The sequence below is a fragment of the Polypterus senegalus genome, chromosome 16, assembly GCF_016835505.1.
Source record: "Polypterus senegalus isolate Bchr_013 chromosome 16, ASM1683550v1, whole genome shotgun sequence".
Lineage (NCBI taxonomy): Eukaryota > Metazoa > Chordata > Cladistia > Polypteriformes > Polypteridae > Polypterus > Polypterus senegalus.
Genome location: NC_053169.1, coordinates 102,501,164 through 102,524,034, shown reverse-complemented (window position 1 = coordinate 102,524,034; position 22,871 = coordinate 102,501,164). Strand labels below are relative to the sequence as shown.

Below are 22,871 nucleotides of genomic sequence, written 5' to 3'. Positions count from 1 at the left end.
TTAAATACAGAAAATCAGTTACTTCAGGATTACGGCTTCATAGCTTAGTAAAGACGAGTACTACAAAGAAAAATGAACAGCAGATGATGAGAAATGGCATTTCTTCCTTGGATTTATCCCATGTATTCCTTAAATGGGATAGTCAAAAACAAACAAACAAAGCAACTACTTCATGTAAACATCTTAATGAAAAAAAAAATGTCAGTGCAAGCATGCAAGGTTGGCGAGAGCCTAAGGTTGTGCATCTGTCACAGCCCAGAATCTCCTTCACAGGAGCAGCTTCAGTCAATGAAGTATCATCCGCTAGATCCAGGAGAACACAAGACTTCCTTCTGCTCTACTGATTCTTCATTACATGTAGAGTTAGGCATTTAACACCAGTCTGGCCACAAGAAGCCTAGAGGTCTGCCATCTGCCTCAACCCACAGTAAGCGGAGCCAGAGCTACCTTCATCACATATGGATTAACACACCAGTAGAAGGCAATGTAAAAAGCCACAGGCACACAACAAGCTTTCATCAGAAGACCACTAGAGGACTTGTGGCCGTTTCCACTTTAGATATGAAACTGGGCAGTATGGTACAGTAAAAAGCAAAAAAGACAAGCTTGTAAATGTTGCCAAAAGGAGGCACACATCAACAAGGCACTCTTCCATGGCTAGTTCAAGATCCATGTCTCATTATTTTCTTCACTACTTCACTTCCAAGACTCCTCCAAGTTTTGTCACAAGAATGAGAAGGTGGTGAGGGCTCACAAATATACAGGGAGTGCATGTTATGGACCACAGCTTTATAAAGCCTACCCACAATGAGGGTCGGTACAGGAAGAGCCGCAGTCGCCTTTACTTCTGATTATTCCTTTGAAGTGCGCAGGCCTCTGTATTCTAGAAGTTGTCAGACTGTCATAGCAGCTGCAGCTCTCAATGTGGCAGTCTGCTGAAGTAACATTATTACTGTTGTTGAAGATACAGGAGAAAGTAGGGTGAAATGACACCTTTTATTGGCTAACTAAATAGATTACAAATGCAATGCTTTCGAGGCAGCTAAGGCCCCTTCATCAGGCAAGGTGTAACCTTTTTTTTTTTGTTTGTATTGAAGATGACAAGTTCAGTATACTGATATGGCTTGCTGGCTCAATCCAGTGAGGTACGTGAGGACCCTCTGGAATTTGATGGACAGACACTTAAAAATGGATGTCTATGATGGCTGACACGCATCCTCTGTATACCATTCTGACTAAACAAAGGGACACTTTCAAGTATGCAGGGTAGCCTATATGAGCGACAAACATTTATAAGCCAGTGACCATAATGCTTTATAAGTAGTCCTCCTTCTGCCAGGTGTGCCTCATCTTTTATTTTATGAAAGGCTTTGAGGTTTTGCTTGTATCTTATAGCTACCTGCACTTTGTGCGCCACAATTTTCTGTGTCACACGACTGCAGTTTTCTTCAGTATTAATAAATCAATTAAATAGTGGCTTTAACATTTATCTCTCTAATACACTGGTTCATAAGCTTTGTTTTTTGCTTGCAACCTAATTTTGCCTTTTGCACGTCTTTGCAACCCATATTAGCCACCCCCCTTTACTTATGGAACTGCTACAGATCTTCATCTGTCCTCCTTGGAGAATCACCCCCAATCATCATCCTTTCCCTTGGACTATCTCCACCGTCGTCGTCCTCTGCTAGCAGCAAAATACAGCAAAACATTCTGCAAACTGTTTGCAATCCTTTCTCATTCAGTACTACTGTATTTCACGATTTGGCGCAACCGACCCATAGTTTAAGAAACAGTCATCTAATACATCACTTTATTATGCCCACATCACAAAACACCCCCGTTGTCTACAATGCCAGTCCAATTCTATAACACTGCATTAGTATCCCCAAACCCAACTGTGGAAGGACCAGAGTCCATAGCACTGGGCACAAGGCAAGATACAGTTAGGGAGCACAGGTCAGTCCATCACAGGACGACCTCGATGACAGTAATTCAAAACTGAGATTTTTCCCAAAGCCTATTCTCCTACTATCACTTCCATTGCACGTTTGTAACGGAGGGTTGAGACTGTGAAATACTCTCCATGGCGGAGGCCTTTTTCCGTCAGCCACTTGTTGGTGGGGTGTCTATAGAGAGAGCAGAAGGGGGCTAAAGTAGTTTAGAAAAAAAAAATAGAAATATAAATGCTTTACATAATATTAAATGTATTTTTAAAGTAAGCACTTTATGAGAAAAAATTACAGTGACAGTCTGGCAAGAGATGATATTTACAATGTCTGCTTTATATGCACAGCTTTTACAGCTTAGCCTTGAGTACAGAGTAATGGCCTGCTCTACTGGACATATTTTCTTGTGCAGTGATCTATACCTTGTACTTGATAGAATGCTGCAAGGGACGTTAATTTTATAATATAAGCATATTTTGTGCACATACATGCCAACAGTTTATTTATGTAACCTTGATATTTATTTAGCTGTTTTTAAAAACTTAACAAGTCTTGAACGCAGCATCTTCCTCTTCAAGGTTCTACATTCTTGTTCTGCATTTTGTTCCATTTAATTGTATTAATCAGTTTTCCTCCAGTGACATTTTTGTATGTTTTAATTAAACATTTTTGCAAGAGTTCATCATTGCAGAAAGGGGACTACTGGTGAAGACTGTAGCTGCACCTTACTGTCCTGCTGAACACAGTCTGTATAATCTAGTGCCCAGCACACACTGTGCGATCTTGGCACGATTTTAAACGCAATATGCAGCACCCAACTGACTTCCCGAGTCAGCCCAAATTTCAGCATCATCAGCCATCGCTTTACATACGGTAAAAGAGGGGTTGCGATGCCCGATTGCATCTTATGATTAAGCCGTTGTACAATCAAAAGAATTGGCCATCTTGTAGTGTGAGCAGTTTTACAAGCTGAATTTGCTGATGTCACTCTAAAATTCCATGATTTTAAAAAATAGGAAAGATTCTGTGGCTTTTCCATGTTCGATAACTTCTGGTACATGTAAGCATCTAATCAGAGTAAGCAGGTTTGTGACATTCATTTATATACTGTCTTAATGTTTGCTCTCCTACAATGGGACATTTAACATATAATCACATTAAGCAGCAAATGCCTCTTCCCTGTCCTAGGCTTTCACTTTTAGTTGTGAAACAGTTTGCAAGTTCAATGGTTTGAATTTTGTTTCATCTCCATTATATCATAAATGAAAAAGCTTCCACCTCCCACTGCTCACCTGTAAATATTTAAATTTCTCTCTTAGTCATTAATAATTTGTTGTCTAAAAATTAAATTTCAGAGGGATCCACAGTCGGTTCATAGCTAAAGTACGACTACAGCCCGAATTTGTACCACCCAAGCACCCCAAGCCATTTTATACAGTATCTCAAAAGGTAATTATTAGTTAGCCTTTGTAACGTAACATACAGCCTGTACAGAGAAGCTTAGGATTATGTCTCAGTGTCACTTAAGCTTTAAAATCATACCAACTTGTGCTAAAGCATCAAGGAACATGGTATTTTCATGTGGCTGCAATGTTTCATTTAAAAGTGCCTCTCATTTAAACTCCTCAGTATACTTCTTTTAAATTCACAGTGACCTTTGGCCCAGCCTTTTAAACCAACACACTTTGCATGACCTTACATGATATGTGTACATTAAAGGACACTTTTTTTCTAGTTTGGCAGGCCTTTTTTTAATGCTCGCACTAAGAGCAGATGCCTTTCAGCCCTTTTGCTTTTGTTTCATATCCTAAAGATCCACCACTTCAAAGACAAGCAGTTGGCGTGAGGTTGATTTATGACTGAACTCTCGAAGAGCTGGTGAAGAATTACCTTGTCAATCACCCCAAGGACTCGGAAGACCTTCAGTTCCTCTGCAGGGCTCCTCAGGTTCCAAGTGGGCCTTGAACTTAGCAGTCCCGGAGGCTAATGGAAGATATCAAAGATTAAACATCAATCAGAAAGGCACTTGAAGGAAGATAGCCTACTGGAGCAAATGCCAGATTGAAGAAAACTACATTTATCATAAATCAGATGGCAGAGATGAAAGGTGAAGGCTGCTTTTTTGTTGTTGTTTTGTTTTCTTTTCATTAAAAAGGGTCATTTGCAATGCAGCTACTTATTAATTCAAAAGACCACAACGGATAATGAGAACAAAAAATGTTTTTATAAACAAAAAAAAAACAATGCTGCAATCACACTAATTAAAATATATTAGATAGAGTTCTGTTATTTTTTTAATAGATACAAACTTAAAACAATCTTTTTTAATCTGTTGCACCTGCCCTAAAAATAGTTTAAATAAAAAAAAATAAAAAAATTATACATACACACACACACACATTATTTTCTATAAAACTCATATAAAATAATGTATTTGTATACAAATATTTGCATTTTATTTTGTAAATTAATTTGAGATTTGCAAATTAAATAACAAATGTGTTTATCAATACATATGGTACTAGAGGTAGATGCAAAAGGCAAGAAGCTTTAGTAAAAATCTGCATTGATAACTCTTAAATAAAATAAATAAAAAGAACATAGGGACAAACCAAGTTGAAGGCTTTGGGTGACCAGAGGTTACCCTAACAGAAACTAAAGTGGCCAGGTATGATGAAGGTCATTGGTCAGCCTGACCTTAAGGGAGGAAGACCAGAGGCACAGAGACCCCGGCAGATAACACCTGGGCCGGGATGTCATCCACTGCACATCATAATGAAAGAAAATAATGTCATCTGGAAAATATACAGTCAATACTACACGAAAGACTTCTACTGTCAATCAGACAAATATTTTACCAACCTCTTGACAAACTGTCCAGCTCAAATAACATTAAAGATACTGTGAGATGTAACTATTATACATTCACAAACAACAGACCAACAAATTAACTGCCAGAAAGACTGACATACTGATCAACTGACAAACCAACAAAGAGAGGCTGGCTGACTGACTGACACAGATCACTGAAGACTGTCAGACAAAATGACAAAACAACTGATTGAACAATTAACGGGCAGAAAATAGACAAATCAAAACATCACTCTGAAAGGCTGACAGACAAACAGACCAATCGACCGAGTACCAGACTGAAAGACCACCATGCTGCACAACATAAATAGTTGGAAAATAATGTAACTTAAAAATACAGTCACTACTATATACAAAACTTCTACTGTAATCAAACAATTTACATACAGACTGACTGATAAACAGACCAGCTTCTTGACAAACCAACAGACCCATTAACAGGCCAATCAATCGATAGATTGACCAACTGACTGAAAGACCAATCAACCAATCATTCGACATGTTGACAGACAAACAGAACAATCAACAGACCGTCAACAGAGTGACAGACCATCATGCTGCACAATATAATTGGAAAAAATCTGTATTTGTGAAAACATATAGCCAGTAATACAGTACATAGAAAACTTATACTATTAATTAAACAGAGAGACCAATCAATTAACCAACTGAAAGACTAGTGACAGACTGATCAATCAACTGCCCGCTCAATCCACCAACAAATATATCCTACAACAGGCTGACTGACCACCCAACTGACCTACTAACAGAACGATCAATCAATCGACCAACCAACAGACTGACCAGTTGATCAACGCCCCCACCATGCCCGACTGACTGAATGACCGACTAACCAACCAAAGCTGAAGCTTTATGGCTATTAACTTATAAAATGGCAGCACTCACTAGAAAAACAATATGGCACAGCAGTAATTTCAAAACGTGATGAAAAACGTAAACGAGCCAAAATTAAATCAAAAGAAAAATTAATTCTAGGTTTCAAAACTTCAGTAAAATAAATAAGTCATAAAGGAAAACTTACGAAACTTTAGAAATTTTAACAATGAACAACCATTCATAAAAGAATACAAGTGTGTCCTACAATGGAGTGGCACCCCATCCAGGGATGGTTCCTGACAGGCATTCCATTCTACCAGGACATGCCAAGACTTTCCAGAGTCCCAGTATTGAACTAAACAATAAGAAAATGGATAAATAGATGTATGCATTAATATAAGTATTCTATATGAATGAAAAAAATGTAAAATGCTTTAGAACTCCTGTCCAACTGGCATTGGTCATGACTGCCAAAGCCCAGTGCCAACCTACAAAGAGCTAAACATGTTTTGTTAGATTACATTTGTTCCAATGAGCAGTTATATTTAGCTGGTACAAGAACTGGAGACCAACAAATACATCCTTTCTATTTTCACCAGATTGTAAGAAATCTGATTTACAAATAGCTCAGTACAGTGATATGATAGACAGTTTAAAATAAAACAGCTGCAAAATCACAGAGAGCTTCACAGAAGTTTGGAGGCAGCTAAAAATGATAAACACAGCGGCCTCAGGACTAACACCCCTTGTGAGATCTCTGAAAAAGGCATTAGTCTGTTGTGTGATATCCACTATCTTTCTGAGTTTAAACTAAATCAGCATATCCATGTCCCCCTGCAGTTTAACAGTCAAATGTTTGTAAGAGGCTGAATCAAAGAATTCTCGAAAGTCTCAAAGGACAAGTTCACATGGCATTATTTCTTTTCATCTTACCTGACTGGGTGTATCCGAGACATTCTTAAGGGGAACAAAGATGAAGGCTGCTACTCAAAAGGTACAGACATTCGTTATCTCAAATTTTGTCCATTTATTTATTTTTTGAAAAAATGTTATCCAGTTCAGAGTTGTATGTAGGTAGTCTACCAACTGAGGAGAGCATGTCAGTATACTACACCACACAAAAAGCGCCTATAAAAAGTATTCATCCCCTTGGAAATTTTCACATTTTATTACCATCACAGTGGATTTATTTTTCCATTTTTGATACTGATAAACAAAAAGATTCTTTAATGAAAACAGATCTTTGCATATTTGTCTAAATTAATTAGAAATATAAATACAGTGACTTTTGAAAAATATGCCTCTGGGATCAATGTATACACTCATTAACTGCCTGAAGCACTTGAGGATAAGTGTCATCTGGTTCTGGTAATTTGTTAGAATTCAGCCTATTTAATCTAAGCAGCACTTCTCCCTCTACAATTTCCAAATTATTAAGTACCTCCTTAGCAGTCCTTGTTACTGCCAAGAAGTTAGCCAATTCTTCATATGTGGGGAAGTTTGGCTTTTTACAGAAACTCTTTAAATACATGAATGGATAAATAAATACACATACACACACATACATAATGGTCTCATCACACACCAGAATGACTAAAAAGAAAGAAAACTTCTGACTTGTTAGTTCCAATCCCAGTGAGGCGCTATACAGGTGTACTGCTGTTAGTATGAAGGAGTCAGAGTTATGTTGAATGACTCGGCTGAAAGTCTGTAGTGTTAGTATGTCAGTATGAGGATGTGAAGTATTGTTCATAATGACAGTCAATTTTGTTTTAGTTCTGTCCTTTGCTGCTAACTCCAGGGGGGCCAGAATATGTCCCATGACTGAGCCTGCCCTGTTAATCAGCTTGTTGATTTGGTGGGCCTCTCTTGATGGGATGTTACCAGCCCAGTACACCATAGTATCTGCATCGCACAGGCCATCACAGAGTTGTAGGGACATACTGTAGTTTCCCAAGAAAGAAAGAGAGCCTGTTCTGCCCTTTCTTATATAGTTCCTCAGTGTTAGGAGACCCCCCCCCCAAGTACTTGTAGGAGTGCACCACCTCTACATCCATTTCCTGGGTCACCTTTTGCCTTTCCGGCAACATTCCTCTCTCACAATTTTATAGCTTCCCCAATTTCCTTTTTGGAAGATGCTCTCATGTTCAAATTTAATTACTAAATAGTGTGCAGCCCTGCCTCACAGATTCTGCATCCTAGTTTTTCTCTCCTGGTTCCTAAAGCAGCGTGTGTTAGGTTAACTGGCGATTCTAACAAGCTCACTCCCTGTGTCTGTCCATGTGCATGAACTACTCTTCAGCTGTAGTTTCCTATCTGTGCCTATACAAGTTTAGGAAGGTCTTTGTGTGGCCAGAGTGGCTCAGGTAGAATGAGAATTCACTTCCACAATCCTTTAAAGATGAATCCAGAATGTGCACAGTGCACACAGATTTAGCCAGATTTTAACTTGTCACTTGAAATCTTTCAGAGGAGCAGCAGATGCCTCTGCATAGCAGGCTGATGGGAACAAAATTCAGTATATTTGTACTTGATACTTAAACTAAACCAACATACAGTAAAAGGTGACTTGAGATTTTTCTCTAAATGACCTTTAGTGGCATTGCATCTAATATTCACTTTAGCTAACATAACATGGCGTCCATTTCACTTCATTATGAAAGCAGCTTCAACATCAACAATCAGGCAGACAATTGGATTCGGGCTTTGCCTTTCCTTTTTGACTGCTCCTGCAGTTGTGCCCGGGCTAAAATTACCTGTGCTTGCTCTACTACAAAGAGCAAAGTATAATTTAATATTTTCTCATTACAGCAACAGACTGGTTCAATGTGCTACATACTGGTCACAGACAACTAAAATTAAGAATTTCACACTACTCTGTACATGTCAACATATATGTGAACTTGATGGTTATGTTTTAAAATGAACAAATACACTATATCAATACAGTCTGGTGCTATCCACCAACAGACTAGTTATAAAAACTGGATTTATTTTTAATTTGAATGGTGCCAAACTCACATTCACTTATCCCATGTCATTTTTTGGATGTACAAATCATGACATTCAATGCTTTTCGTTAAGTAAACAATATACAGCATACCGCAAACCTACCTTTACCTGGTAGGATCCATTTTCTGAAGAGGTTTTTAGGTGTTGAGTGGAGATTTGTTCAGCACGCATTAAATATTCTGCTGTTTTTCTTTTGACAGCTTCACGGCGCAAGGGACTTGTTTCACCTTTTGAATAAAAATGTAAGAATTAATCAATGTTTCAGTCAGTTGATAACTCACAAAAATAAAAATACACAGGGGTTTCAATATGATACTCTACACAAGACAATCTAAAAAGTGTCATAATACTAAAATACATTAAAAATTGTAACTCCTGCATTAATTTTCTGAATCTGCTGTTTCCAGCAGGCACCCATAATGTATCCTGGTACAGGACGAAGACCACACTGTCATCTACCTCAGTGGGGATTCTGAGGAGTGGGCAGTGTGGCCAATAATCACGGTACAAGTAAAAATACGGACGGTTCTGGTAGCTGTCTGTATATTTAATGTGTTTTTATGTACTGGAACTTTCAGAGTGAAACACATTTTCTTTTTATTTTAACAAACGTTACGTCCACCTGGGTCTGATCCTTAATTCAAATTCATGATCTTTTTATTCCGTTATATATTTTCAAATAATATTCAAAGCATATTTATATTTTTTGTTAATATTGCCCTGTTTATTATGTATCATTACTTCATTTTATCCCTTGTGTTTTATGGGTACAACCCATAAAGAGGCAAGGCCATAATGACATCACTGGTTAGGAACCGCCCTCCACCTTTATATTCAGGGTGAGGATTAAATTCCCTTCATTCTGTCATAGAGTGCTGTGGAATAAGATTAATCTTTTGTGGGTATATTTGGGATTTTCTGGTCTACAGTTATTTTTTGCTTTGGCACTGGCTCCAGACTGGGTTACTTATTTAAGCATAACCATTTTACCTTCTTTTTGCTATTTATTTCCCTTACCTTGCCATTTTAGGTGTTTGTTATGTTATAATATATATTTTTTAATTTGGACAACATTTATTTCTGTGTATTTAATATTTTTGTACTTTAAGTCTGACCCCCATTTTGGGCCGTTGCAGGCCATCTGAGTTTGGGGTCAGGCTGACTGGGGTGTAGCCTGTATTAAAAGCACACCAGTGAAGTCCTAGTCTGTTTTTTGTTTGTTTGTTTACTTTGAGGTCTGTTCTTCCTTTTTAACCATTTTGATGCTGCAGAGACCACAGCAGTAATAAATGTCTCAAGTAAATTAATTGTTCACAGACACGAGTCCCATTCTTTGAAACATTTGGTAATGCTATGCTGCTCAAACGTTTTCAATAGCAGATATTCACTTCCCTGGCTTGAGCTAATGAATGTGCAGTTTCTTACTCATTCACTCGGGTGGCCATCACTGCACTAGCACAAGACAAGACAAGCCACAGCTTATTTCTATCCGCTTCTTCCTGCTTCATATCGCTGGCTTTAAACATGAGACAACTGTCAAGCCCGCTTAATCCAATGTGCAGTTGTGGCGGAGTGGAGCCAGCGTGGACTCCACTCACCAATCACATTGAAGCACACATCAGCCTGGGTAATATTCTTAGAGAGTTACGTACACTTATTGCATACATAAAAGACCTTACCTTAAAGACACATACACAGACACAAAATCTCATTTCATGTTTCCTTTATACGCATTTTCACAGGTGTGTTGTACGTGTGAAGAGCCTCTTTGGTGCAGCCTTTCCTGTGTGGAGCCTCCTCAGTTGTCTCCAGACAGCCCAAACTGATGGTTAGAGGTGGACTCCTCACTAGGCATACCAGATGAACTGGTAGTAGCTGTGGATGCAGTATGGATGGGGGATGAAAACTATATGGACAAACTGGTCCAGGGCATTAGCCTGGTCCACATTCCTTTCCAGCTCAAGTCCAGTAATCATGTACAGTCCATTCCAAAAGTCCTTTGTGTTATTCTGCTTCTATTTAAGCCCTGTAAGCTTCTTTTCCCACAGTCAGCATTTTCTTCAGCTTTCTCTTTACGCCCTTCAGAGCTTCTTTGTCACCGGCTTTGAATGCTCTTCTCTTTTTCTCATTCAGGAGACTTTTTAGCTCCTTGGTAATCCAGGGCAGCTTGTTTGGAAAGCAGTGCACTGCTACGGAGGGTTGAACAGTGTCAACACAGAAGTTAACATGGTGAGCGATGCAGTGGCAGAGTCTCTCCATATCAAGATGTTTGGATATCCGAATAAAACTAAAGTGAGTTAATAACACGCATGCTTGGGCTGCATTCTGAAAACTTGAAAGAAGAACCGTAGACTCAGTGGGGAAAGTCTGAATACATTACAGCACAATTAACCACCGGAAAATCTCTTCGGTGCTTAGAAATCGGTGAAACGTTGAAATGAGGGGAGCACACGAGGGGTCCTGTAATATCACCAGCTCACTGTTGGTAGTAATCCTTAGACCCTACGCTTGTTTAGATTAGTGTCACTCATCACTGGTGTCAATTCAGTTTACTTTCCAGTGTGATCAATAAGCAAATAAAAGAACTTTGTATGGTGGGAAAATGGATGGATGGATTTTTTTAGAAAAACTGAGAAGCAAGAGAATGCCAAGTAAACTCTTCTATAGTCAAGATCCACTCCACTCGATGAAATGACACTACACTACTATAAACAAAAAAGATGTTTATTCTTTTGCAAAAATATAATTTAGAGCAAATAGACTAGTGCAAATAAAACAATTTTAGGAAAATGAAAGAATACTGAATGTAAATGCCTAATGAACATATTAGTCTGGACAAAAGTGTCTTAATGACAACCTTCATAGGATCGTCGCCGGGCCCTTTCCATTTGCAGTGGTGCAGCTGCATCACTTACCGATCAGCCTGAATGAAAATACAGAGGCAAAACCCTCCCACTTATTTTATTTTCGTCTCACTTTCCTGTAATTATTCTGTAAATTGTTTGCACAACAATACAGGAAAACATCTGCAAAAACAGGTAATTAATGTGTCAAGCCAAACTAATGCATTTTATATGGAAACCATGCTTCGTCAACTGTAATTATAACTGATTTTTTTTTTTCTGTAAATGATTATTTGCTGGATGATGCTCGATGTAACATGTAAGTGGCTATTTCAGAAGTATGTATTTAAATGCATTATTTACAGTTGCAAGTGCTTGTTAGACAGAAAATCAAAAGTGCTGTTCCTTCGAAAGGTTCTGTTCGGTAATTTGCATACTTCAGTTCAGAGGGCAGCACGGGATTCAGCTTTTAAACATAAAACAGTCTTTTTTTTTTTTAAATACAAAGCAAAATAAAATACTCTTGTCTTTTCAGTGACAAATATTGTAATGTCAAATTATAAGGAGATGAGTCATTTGTCAAAGTGGAATCTTAAGCAATCTGTCAGGATTTACAATTGCTTCAAAGTAAAGTTAAGCTTTCTGAATGCACATACAGTCATGAGAAGAAGAAAAAAAAACACACACAGCTCACTTTATTTATTTATTTAATTAATTGATTTTTACGTTTATGCCCACTCATTCTCAGTTCAGTGTTTGTTTAGGAGTCTGCTTTTAATGCTGTGCAGACTCCTCATAGATCAACATAGTACAAAGACCTGATTAAGAGGCCAAGTGTAGACCTAGAAACTCAAATCCTTACTGTCTGTCTGTCCGTCTCTACCACTGCTACGACACACAGGAACACAATTATTCAGATACCCCTGAACAGAACCACAAAAATACTGAGCTCTTCCTTAAGAAAGATGGAAAGACGTGTAAAGCAGAACTGATTTCTCTATGCATTGGCACTTAGTTTCAGCCTCTCAGATGATCATCTCTCCTCCTGACACACAAGTTAAAAGTGGACAATGCGTCTTAGTCCTCACACCCAAGCTGTGGAATGAGCGTCCCACTACAGCGAAGAGACCATCAAACCCCGGCTAGTAACAAAGAGGACATGTAGAATCTCTAGAAATAAGATTTATTCTTACACAAAAGGCTCAGAGGAGCACACAAGGCCAATGAATTGCCTGAAATAATGAAGGCAATCCAAGGCAAATAATATCCCAAAATACAATCCAAAGAAAAGCCAAAAAGTCACAAAAACCCAGAAAAATCAGAAAAGCACAGAAAATGAAAGCAGAAACTTACCAACTAGACAAGCGCATTCAATGAACCGTAAAGGAACTGTGGGGTTCTCCTCAGCCTTTATTGGGCAGAGGGCAATCCGTTGTGATGATGGGCAAGTGGACCACCCTCAAAACACAAGGAACAGAAGCAGAAGATATTTGGACGTATAAAAACTAAATAAGCAACAAAGTTAACATAAAAATAAACTAAATTAACATAAATGAGACTTTCAAACCCCAGTCAGGGTTCCAGGCATGACATTCACAGAGTATCGTGTGACAGCTTAGACTTTCTACTTTTCTACCCTCTTCCTGGTTATCTGCAGACCCCATCAAACATTCAACTTGAAGCTTCTTATCATGGGTCCTCAGTGTACAGGAATTCTTGCATGACCAGTCTCCTCAGAACAATTTACAACAACACAATGCCAAAAGGACTGGACACATTTCTAAAGTCATTTAGGAAAATTTGCAAACCCGCTTAATCTACCTCAGGGTAGAATCTGTGGGCATAAGGCAGTAGCCAGACCTGGACATTACGCCTGTCACTTATAGGTTCTGGTCATTCACAGATTACACCAATTTAGAATCAACAAAGAACTTAATATGCATATGGAAAACTTGGGTATCCAGAGAAAGAAAATGTCCAGGCAATGGGATTCAAACTCAAGGTCCTGAACCCATGAGGCAGCCACACTAACCACTGTGCCACCCGATACCCACTGTTATTTCTTTACATGTATCCCTTCCCGACAGCCAGCCGATGCTTATTAAGGCCAAAGATGTTTGACTTGCTCGATTTTTGCTAATCCCTGGCAAAGCTAACTGTTGGCAGCCTACTACAACTCATGCCAGTCTTAATTCGGAATCAGAAAATCAGTCAGGTTTCTCTAACCTCTTCAACAAGCAAGTCATGTAAAAAGAGAGATAATGCAGTCAAGTGTGCCTCATTCTGCTCCATGCGCTGGCCAAGTTGTTGATTTGAACACCTGTCAGATCAGGTACTAGCTGGCTGGATTCTGGATGCGATACTTGACTGAGACTGGAATGAAATGCCAGGCTCTGCCAGCACCTGCAAGTCTGGGTGTTTCTTCTTTAAATGTCTGTCACTCTTTACTTTCCAAGATCCTGATGGCAAGTTACACCAGTGCTATAACTTCATTGTCTTCTACAGTACTTCAGGTTGCTAAGAGGGCACTGTTCCTAATTAGTCTACTGATCTCAGCAAGGCTTCATCTTTTAATACTTATGCCCACTTGGAAAATTAAAAAACATGAAGTGTCTTAAATTGATGTTTGTGCATAGGCAAGCAAGTGTGTGTTAGCTGATGAAACGCTGAACTTTTAAAACAATGATTTTGGCCATTCAGTACTCATGTAGTGTGTGACATCAACCTGCTTGTGTAGTTGGAGCACATGAGCAGAATTGTGCTCTATGGTAAATGTGTCACTCGCACCCTGGATAAGGCCATTAGCCAAATGTACAGTATAATATTAATGTTCTTGAAATACAAGTTTAGTCAAAAGTATAAGAACTCCATACCAGTGCGGTGAAAGGAATAAAAGCGCATCACTCGTAGGTCTTCTAATACGTCTGAATGGCTCGTCTTTATCCAGCAGCACTAATTTCACTGAGTGAGGTTGTCAGTGCTGCTCAATAAAGCTGTCATTGCACAACAGGGTCAGCACATCATTTACCGCGCGAAGTGCAATTGCTCATGCACATTTCCTCAGAGAAATATTGTCCTTGTTGCTCAGTGATTTCAAATCACTGGTGTAAAGGCCACATCTGGTCTTCTTTAATATGTGTGTAGTCTATTAAGGCAATGCACTCATTCTTGAGGGCTTGTAAAATGTATTCATATATTGGAATAAAAAAAAAATCAACTATTAGCAACTCTGAATTGGCCCTCCATCATACGGATACTGGTCACATATACACACACACGGGTTTGGAGTTTCACATAAACAACAAACTGGACTGGTCTGACAAGACAATGGAGCTGGACATGAAGGGATGACATGAACAGCAAGGTGCCGCAGAAGTTCTACCAGTCCACAGTAGCCAGTGTGGTGGTGTACACTGCAGTCTCCTGGGGAAGCAACCCGAGTTCAGAGGAAGCCCAATGCCTGAACAAACCTATAAGGAAAAGCAGCTCCATCACACGGTGAACCCTGGACCCGCTGGAAGCTGTTGTATAAAAGAGGATGATGGCAAAGTTGGATGCCACCATGGTATATGCCCTCCAGGAGGCGCTCTTCTGGAGCACATTTATTCCACAGGTGTGCTAAGAAGTGCCCCAAGGAACTTTTCTGCCCACTGCCATCAGGAAATGCAATGCTTCCACCTGATGTACTGTACTTGTTCAGTTTATTTTTATTTATTTATCAATTCATTGGCTGCCTGTATTATCTCTATTCTTGTTTTTTTGTTTCTGCTGCTGTATGCTTGAACTTCCTTGTGGTTTTAATAAAGTTTGACCTAATCTCTCTAATGTTATGTAAATAACCTTAAAATAAGAAAAAAGTTCCTGTTCCAAAGACTACTATGAGCCTGAAAAAGAATCCAAAACAAGACATGAGAACGTTAAAAAAATTAAAATACTAAGCACATTATAACTGCAGATCAGTTGAAGACACACTTATGATGTCAAGTTCACTCGACCACATGGCCCTGTACAGTCCAGTCTAGCAGTCCACCCAGGACAGGATTGTATGTGCAACTTAAACTTCAGCCTCTGCTTTCTTACATGTGTATTTTTTTCAGTCAGCACAGGTATTGCTTGATCCGATTTTATCCTTTTATTTTGATGTGACACTGGGCAAGATAAATGGTAGTAAATTGTTTCTCAGCTTCTGCTCAGCAGCATGAGTTCCAACTTTAACTAAGTACAAAGTGATCCAAGAATTGCAGGTGCTTGTTAATAAATGGAGCCCCTGCTGCATACCCTTCAACAAGGCTGGAATATAATATCCAAACAAAGCAGGTAAGAAAGGATAAACACAGTTGTAGCTCCTAGTCCTGCAAAGACCATGATTATGTATAAACAGCAGCTTCTTCACAGAGGTTATTCATTTGAATCAACACCGCACATGCAAGGAGGATTTCTTTGTAAAGCTAAAAAATACACTTTTTGTTGTAAGCTTTTATCGAGATCTTCATCACAGTAGGAGCTTTTCCACTCTAAACAAAACCATGACATTTCTGGCACTGAGGAAATGCATATCAGAACATTTATTCTGAAAGCAAGTCTCTGAACCATTGAAGACTTTTTTAAGTGACCTAACTAAACAGAACCGCCACTCACAATCATCCTATTATTGGCTTTGATTGATTCTAATGACTTCAAAATAACAATAACTGGATACAAATGTGTCACATTATACAGCCCATTAACAGCAGAGGAAAATAGAAACCTTTTCAAAATTATTCAGAAAGGTCGGATTTATCCCAGAGCTTCATCAATTTCATAACTTCTTCTAACATATTCTTCATCTGTTAAAGGAAAAGCGAAACAACAAAGAATACCAAACACAATGCAACACAACTGTTCAGTAGTTAGCACTGATGCCACACAACTTCAAAAGTGCAAAGTCTCGATTAGAACAATTTCGTCAAGAACAGGCCATCGCATCGGCCAGGGCACAGTGACTGTGTGGATTCTGCACTTTTTCCTCCATGTTGGTGTGAGGTTTTCACCCCATACTACACTAAGGTTTCAAAAATGTACAAATCAGGTTGATGTCAGACTGTTATTTGGCCCACGGTGGGCGGACAAGTGAGCATCATGATGGACAGGCACAACCTAAGTGTGGTGTGCAGAAGATCATCACCAAATGCACAGCATGTTGGACCTTGAAGCAGAGGGGATGACAACAGCATGTTCCACTTCAACAAGTGTTCATCAAAATTGGATGACCAAAGGCTGGGAAAGGGTCTCAAGGTCTGAGGAATCTCCGTTTCTGCTAGCGACATACGGTGGACAGAATCTGATGTCAATAGCATGAATCCATTGACCGACCAAGCTTTGAGTCAAAGGCTGGTGGTGGTAGGGTGAAGAGGTTTCCTGGAAAAATTAGGACTCTTAATAGCCAATTGGTATCATTTGAAAGTCACCACATGTATATACCTTTATGGCAGCATGGCCACAACCTACCCTTTACAAAATAGATACTTGCCTTGTCGCAAAAATGCCTCATCTCAAACTGGTTTCAGTATCATGGTATTTGGCATACACAGTCATAAGAACATAAGAATGTTTGACAAACAAGAGGATATCATATAGTCCATCAAGCTTGTCTATTTGGCTAACAGTTAACATTTCACAATATCTCATGCAGATCCTTTTTAAAGGTTGCAAAGGCCACAGCTCTGTAGTTTATTCCAGATTTCCACAACTCTTTGCATAAAGAAGAACTTCCTGGCTTAAATCCTAAACACACTTACTCTTTTTGTCCACTGTTGTCCTTGCACATGTGATCGTGATTGGCCCTTAAGGTGAAAAAATTATGTTGGATCTACTTTATCAATGCCTTTAAGGATCTTCAAGACTCAAAATTAAACCCCTGTGCTGTCAGCTCTGCCCAAGAATAAACCGGGTTGATTCTGTCCCTGCAGGACATGTCCTCAAGCTTTGAGATGCACTTGGGTGTTCTCCTCTACACAGCTTCAAGTTCTACTCGTCTTTCTTGTAGAGTGGTGACCAGAACTGCACACAATACACCAGATGTGGTCTCATAATTGCATTATATAGACTGAGCATAACATCCCTAGCTTTGTATTCAACAGTTTTTACAATGTAGCCTAACATTTTATTCTGCACAGTACTTCGATGATGAAAATGAGGATGCAACATAATTTCCTAAATCATTTTTACAGGTTGCTTCCTTTTAAGACATCTCCATTCTTGTGTTTATAATTGATGTTCCTTTTGCCCGCATGTACCACTTTGCCCTTCAGGTTTCAGATTAAGATGGTGGCTTAGGATGAGGTGGAATGAATGAAAAATCTGCAGGAACTGCACAAAGCTAATGAAACCTCTAAGAAATACTTTCAGCATTTTGTTAAAACCATGATGAAGATGAAACGAAGAATTCATGCAGTCCTGGAAGTTAAAAAGGAGTCCCTTCCTTGGTACAAGACAGGTGTAGCTAAAAAATTGACGACATAGAATTTCACAATGTGAAGCTGACATGTACGTACATAACATTCCCAATTCTGCTTAATCCAATTCAGACTATTCTGGCAGCACTAGGAACAAAGGAGGAACTAACCCTGCACGAGTGAATTTTGGAATTGTCAGTTACAAGTGGCATTTGTAATGAAAACCAGAGTACCCCAAGGAAAAGCCATGCAGTCACACGAGAATGTGCAGACTTCACGAGGACTGTAACCAAGCGTGGAATTTGAATGGAGGACATCGCTCTGTGAGACAGCAGCATTAGCCATTGTGCCAATGTGCTGCCTGTTAATATGTAATCAAATGCTATTTCGTAGTTTACTAATGGTTAACATGTATTTGGTTATCAAATGGTCAGGAAATAAAATTAAAATGTACTTGAGTGTAGCAACTATCAAAAATTCAATTATAACTCTTCTGTCACATCTTCCACATTCATCTTCTGACAGTAAACAGATTATTTAAAAGCAAAGGATAATAATTAGCAGTGCTTGTCCTAGAAAATAAAGTCGGCTTCTGCTAAATATTCTAGAAACACAAACAGTTCCAAACACTACTGCGATGCTGTGATATTTTGGTTCAGTACCCAAATTAAAAAATTTTATTTGAATGCAAATGACAGTTAGGAGTTGTTCTTCAATTTAATTATATTTACAACCCATTTGTGTCACCCATGATCCCCATAGCAGAGAAACAAATGAGCAGGTAAATATTTAGGTTAATAACAGAGCTGTCTATCTAAGTCTACACTTCCAAAGCATTTGATGAAAAACCAACAGGGTGAGGGGCAAAAATTAAAGAAAAGAGATTTTCCTGACAGATGTCAAACTCTTTTCGGTGCACATCACTGGCTTCGCTAACACGACCGGTGGAAATCGTGCATTTTGTTGTTACAATTGAAATGGAGCCCAATGCCTCATAATGGACCAGAGATAATAAAACTTTAGCTTGCACGCTATAAGACTGTGAAACAGTTTTGCTTGTTGTAATTCTTCAGCTCTAGAGGTTATCTGAAATATGTGTTTAATCAGAAAGTTTATTACTTATTCTGTATTTTGATGCAACTTTAAGGATGACTTTCAAATAAAATTAACAATAGCTGGATAAAGTTAACGCAGTGCGTGCAGCATATCCTCCATAAATACTAGGACAGAAAAGGGTGCCAAGTACAAAATGTTAAACTTACACCAACAAAAATACCTAGAAATCAAAGGCAAAACTCTATGTTAGTGTCTCTCGTATTTATCAAGTCCTCTCAGTTTTAAGTTCAGTCAGTTATATATACAGGTAGATAGATGATCAGGAAAATAATTAATAACCTGGTAAAGTTTACAGATGGTACCAAACCAACTATCCTAGAATCAGCCAAATCATTACAGAAAGGCTTTGGAAGATTAATCGACGGTAAAATATTACACATAGGAAGTGGAAATGTTAAGATTTAAACACATAAAAGGTCTGAAAAGAACTGCTTACAAAAAGGACCTAGGAGTCGTAGTGGACTTGTCACGATCAACTTCTAGACAGCGTTCAGAAGCCATTGAGAAGGCAAAGACAATGCTGGGTTATATAGTGGCCTGATGTGTAGAGTACAAGTCTAAAGAGGTTATGGTCGAGCTTTATAATGCATTAGTGCGGCCTCACCTGGAATAAAGAAAGACAGAGCAGCACTCCAGAAAAGGACAACTAGGCCGATTCTGGGACCGAGAGGTGGGAGACGTTGCACCTTTTAGTTTAACAGAAAAAGATTAAGAGGTTACATGATTGAACTTTTTAACATTAGGAAACAAAACAGTGAAATGGACTGCGACGGTTACTTTAAAATGAGTTCAACAAGAACAAAAGTTAGCTTTTTAAATGTAAACCTGTGTCACTTCTGGACAGGTCCCACCATCTTACTGCTGTTATTGAGAACAGCAGCAGCTCTTCATTGTGCAAAACAAACTTCTAAAGTGTGTTTGAGGGATGTTGTCTGTCTATTATAATATTTATGTATATATACTTTTTTGGTTTCGAACTTATGTAAACTTGAGGATAAATAAAGTGTATCTAATCTAAACCTGGGGACACAGTTGGAGACCTGTTAAGAATAAATCTCATTCAATCATCAGAATGCTTTTCTTCACACAATGAAGCACAGTTGCATGGAAAAACTGCCAAGTAGTGCGGTTGAGAGGAGGACTTCAGGGACTTTCAGATCTAAATTATTTTAGTATTTCTGAGAAATTAGGTGGACAGGATTGGCGACAGGATTATTGGAATGAATAGCCTGGTTTATTCATTTTTTTTATTTTCGATATACTTTATTAATAACCTTTAGGGATCGGAGTGCAGGTTCAGTAGGATTCTTATCAAAAATTTCCCAAGATTCTAATGTTCTGTTGTCACCAATACCAACTACAACCTCCCAGTCATAATCCTTAAAGACGACACTGAGAGTTAAGTCTCCAAGTAATTATGCTGCTGCTATCTTCTCCTTAAGTGACTTTCCAAACTGCTTAGCAAGGGCAATAATAATGTAATCTGTGCACAGAATGCTTTGTAAGTATTAGGGTAGTAGGCGCAAAAAGAGAATACCCTAAAGCATTAAAGATGCAAGGAAACACCAAGAAATGAAAGCATCTTTTTGTGCCTTTGCCTCACATTCATCATTTAATTTTAATCAGAACTGCTACAGCATGCAGCAAAACAGCAATTCGAACTTCTCAGTCCTGACACTTGAGAATGGCTTTGTATATTATAAAACATTTCAAGAAAAGGCCAGGTGCCTATCTGAAATACCTAAAAAAAAAACTGCATTATTAAAAAATTCCACACAATTGTGCTCTCGCTGTCTTCCCTTTAAGAAAACTTCCAAGTATTCTTAGGATTACAGTTGTAGCTGTTCACGTGAGTTAGTTCATATAACATTACACTCACAAACCAAAGGTAGTCATATCATCAGTATGGCCTTGGCTTTAACTGTTCTATACACAAAAAATAGCTAAAGCAAATCACCATTAGTTTCTATTGAGAATGATGCATGAGGAAAGTGTCAATATCAACAGCACAATGCACACAGACTTTCAATGTTATTACTGTAAAGACCAATCTCATGGAGTGTAAACTCAGCCTGAAGAACATTTCGATATTTATACTTATATTCTCGAACTACTGACAAATACACATCCCAGATGGACTCTGAGGGGAGGTAATGGGTCATCCTCAAACCCAAATGATGACAAGAAAAATGAAAATGAAATGAAAACCAAAAAAAAAAAAAAAAGGTTTTATTAGGTGAACAATAAAAGCAAAATGCCCAATTTACATAGGGGTTAAAAATAATAAAAACCTAAGCCTTCTGGCCTTCCCAACTTTCCCATTTGTCTTGCTTAGTTCACCTATGGCCTGTTTACCTATCAAGTCTTTAGCAGCGGTTTCCTCCCAACTCCAAGCCCACCATATACTGAATGCTGGGGCTTTTTAAGCCTGGATCCAGAAACCCTTCTGGGTATCCTTTACAAGTACCAGTAGCACCTCTTGTTGGTGCCAAATAAACCCAGCCAGACTGCACACTAGAACTACAGCTGCCATGTTGCCTTGAGGGTGTGTACCTGTGAGATCCACCTGAAGAATGTTGCCCATCGGTTTGTGCTGTGAAAGAAATAGTTTAGAATACATGATCTCCCCCGTTCATCCATTATGGCCTCCTAGCCAGAAAAGGTACCAGTAATCAATCTGGCCTGGACGCCTACCCATCCACGCCCTTCCAATACGGCCTCTCATCCAGGCAAGGAACCACCACCTTCCTGATCAGGATGCCAGTCCATCCACCCTGACACCTACTATAGTTTATACATACTGACCAATGATAATTGTGTTATTCGTTTCAACAGCTTGGCAATTTTCTCGTTACGGTTTCTGTTGTATCACAACTATGTTAGCTGGACTTCAGTCAGCAGACTATGTAAAGTTTAGGTTTAGAATTGTGTAAGGCATCCGCTGAAAGAACTCACCACCCAGCTGTTTTTTCTGTGTGTCACAGACACATCTGCACTGAATCCAGGACAGATCTGCTATTGAAGAATGATCTACAACTGGGGTCTGCAAAGTCAGCTCTGGAGGGCCACAGTGCCTGCAGGTTTTTGTTCCAACCCGATTGCTTAATTAGAAACCAATCCTTGCCCATAATGGATCTTATGTAATTTTATGGTGTGTCAAGAGTTTTCATCCCACCATGTCGGGTTGCTCATATATAAACAGATTTTCTTCCCTTCTAAGCATAGCATCCAAATGATTTTTTTAGGCTGAAGCATATCAGTAACTCTCAGTCCTTCACTTTTTTCTTCTTAGTTTCTTCCAAATGTTTCAGTAAATCAGATAGTTTATGATGAACACACACACACACACACGTTAGATGTTTTCACATTTGTATCTTGTTGCTAATAAGGAGCAGATAACAATTAGTGAATAAAGAAAGGCAAGGCTCAGCAGAAGAGAAAACAAACATTTTCAGCACTTTTAAAGGAAAAACTGTGTTATTTGTAATGATGATAGAGAACATTTTTTTCACTTCATATTTTCATGAAAACTGAAGATAAAAAAAAGTTTTTAATACATGGGCTTCACTGGGGAGGGGGGTGGTCAAGTGGGGGCCAACATTGAACAGCAGCAAACAACATCAAAACATCCATCCACCCACCCATTTTCTACATCAGTGGCAGTGGTCTAACCAAAGAAGCCCAAATGTCCCTAATTTTTTGCCCCCCGTCACCTCCAACTCCTCTGGGGATGACACCAAGGTATTCCCAGGCCAGCTCTCCATCTTGTCTTAGATCTGCTCCAAGGTCTCCTCCACTCATGCACAAGACCT

The 22,871-nt window shown here is 38.9% G+C and overlaps 1 protein-coding gene across 1 annotated transcript in view; it reads right to left on the bottom strand.

The window, feature by feature from the left end:
• The window catches only part of rps6kc1 (ribosomal protein S6 kinase polypeptide 1), a 134,373-nt gene that overhangs the window by 67,522 nt on the left and 43,980 nt on the right, over nucleotides 1-22,871 (bottom strand). The window contains exons 8-9 of the mRNA XM_039738095.1: nucleotides 8,769-8,893; nucleotides 3,837-3,929 (exon numbers count right to left, since the gene is read on the bottom strand). Coding sequence (XP_039594029.1) covers nucleotides 3,837-3,929; nucleotides 8,769-8,893 — 218 coding nt within the window. The remainder of the gene's footprint in view (nucleotides 1-3,836; nucleotides 3,930-8,768; nucleotides 8,894-22,871) is intronic.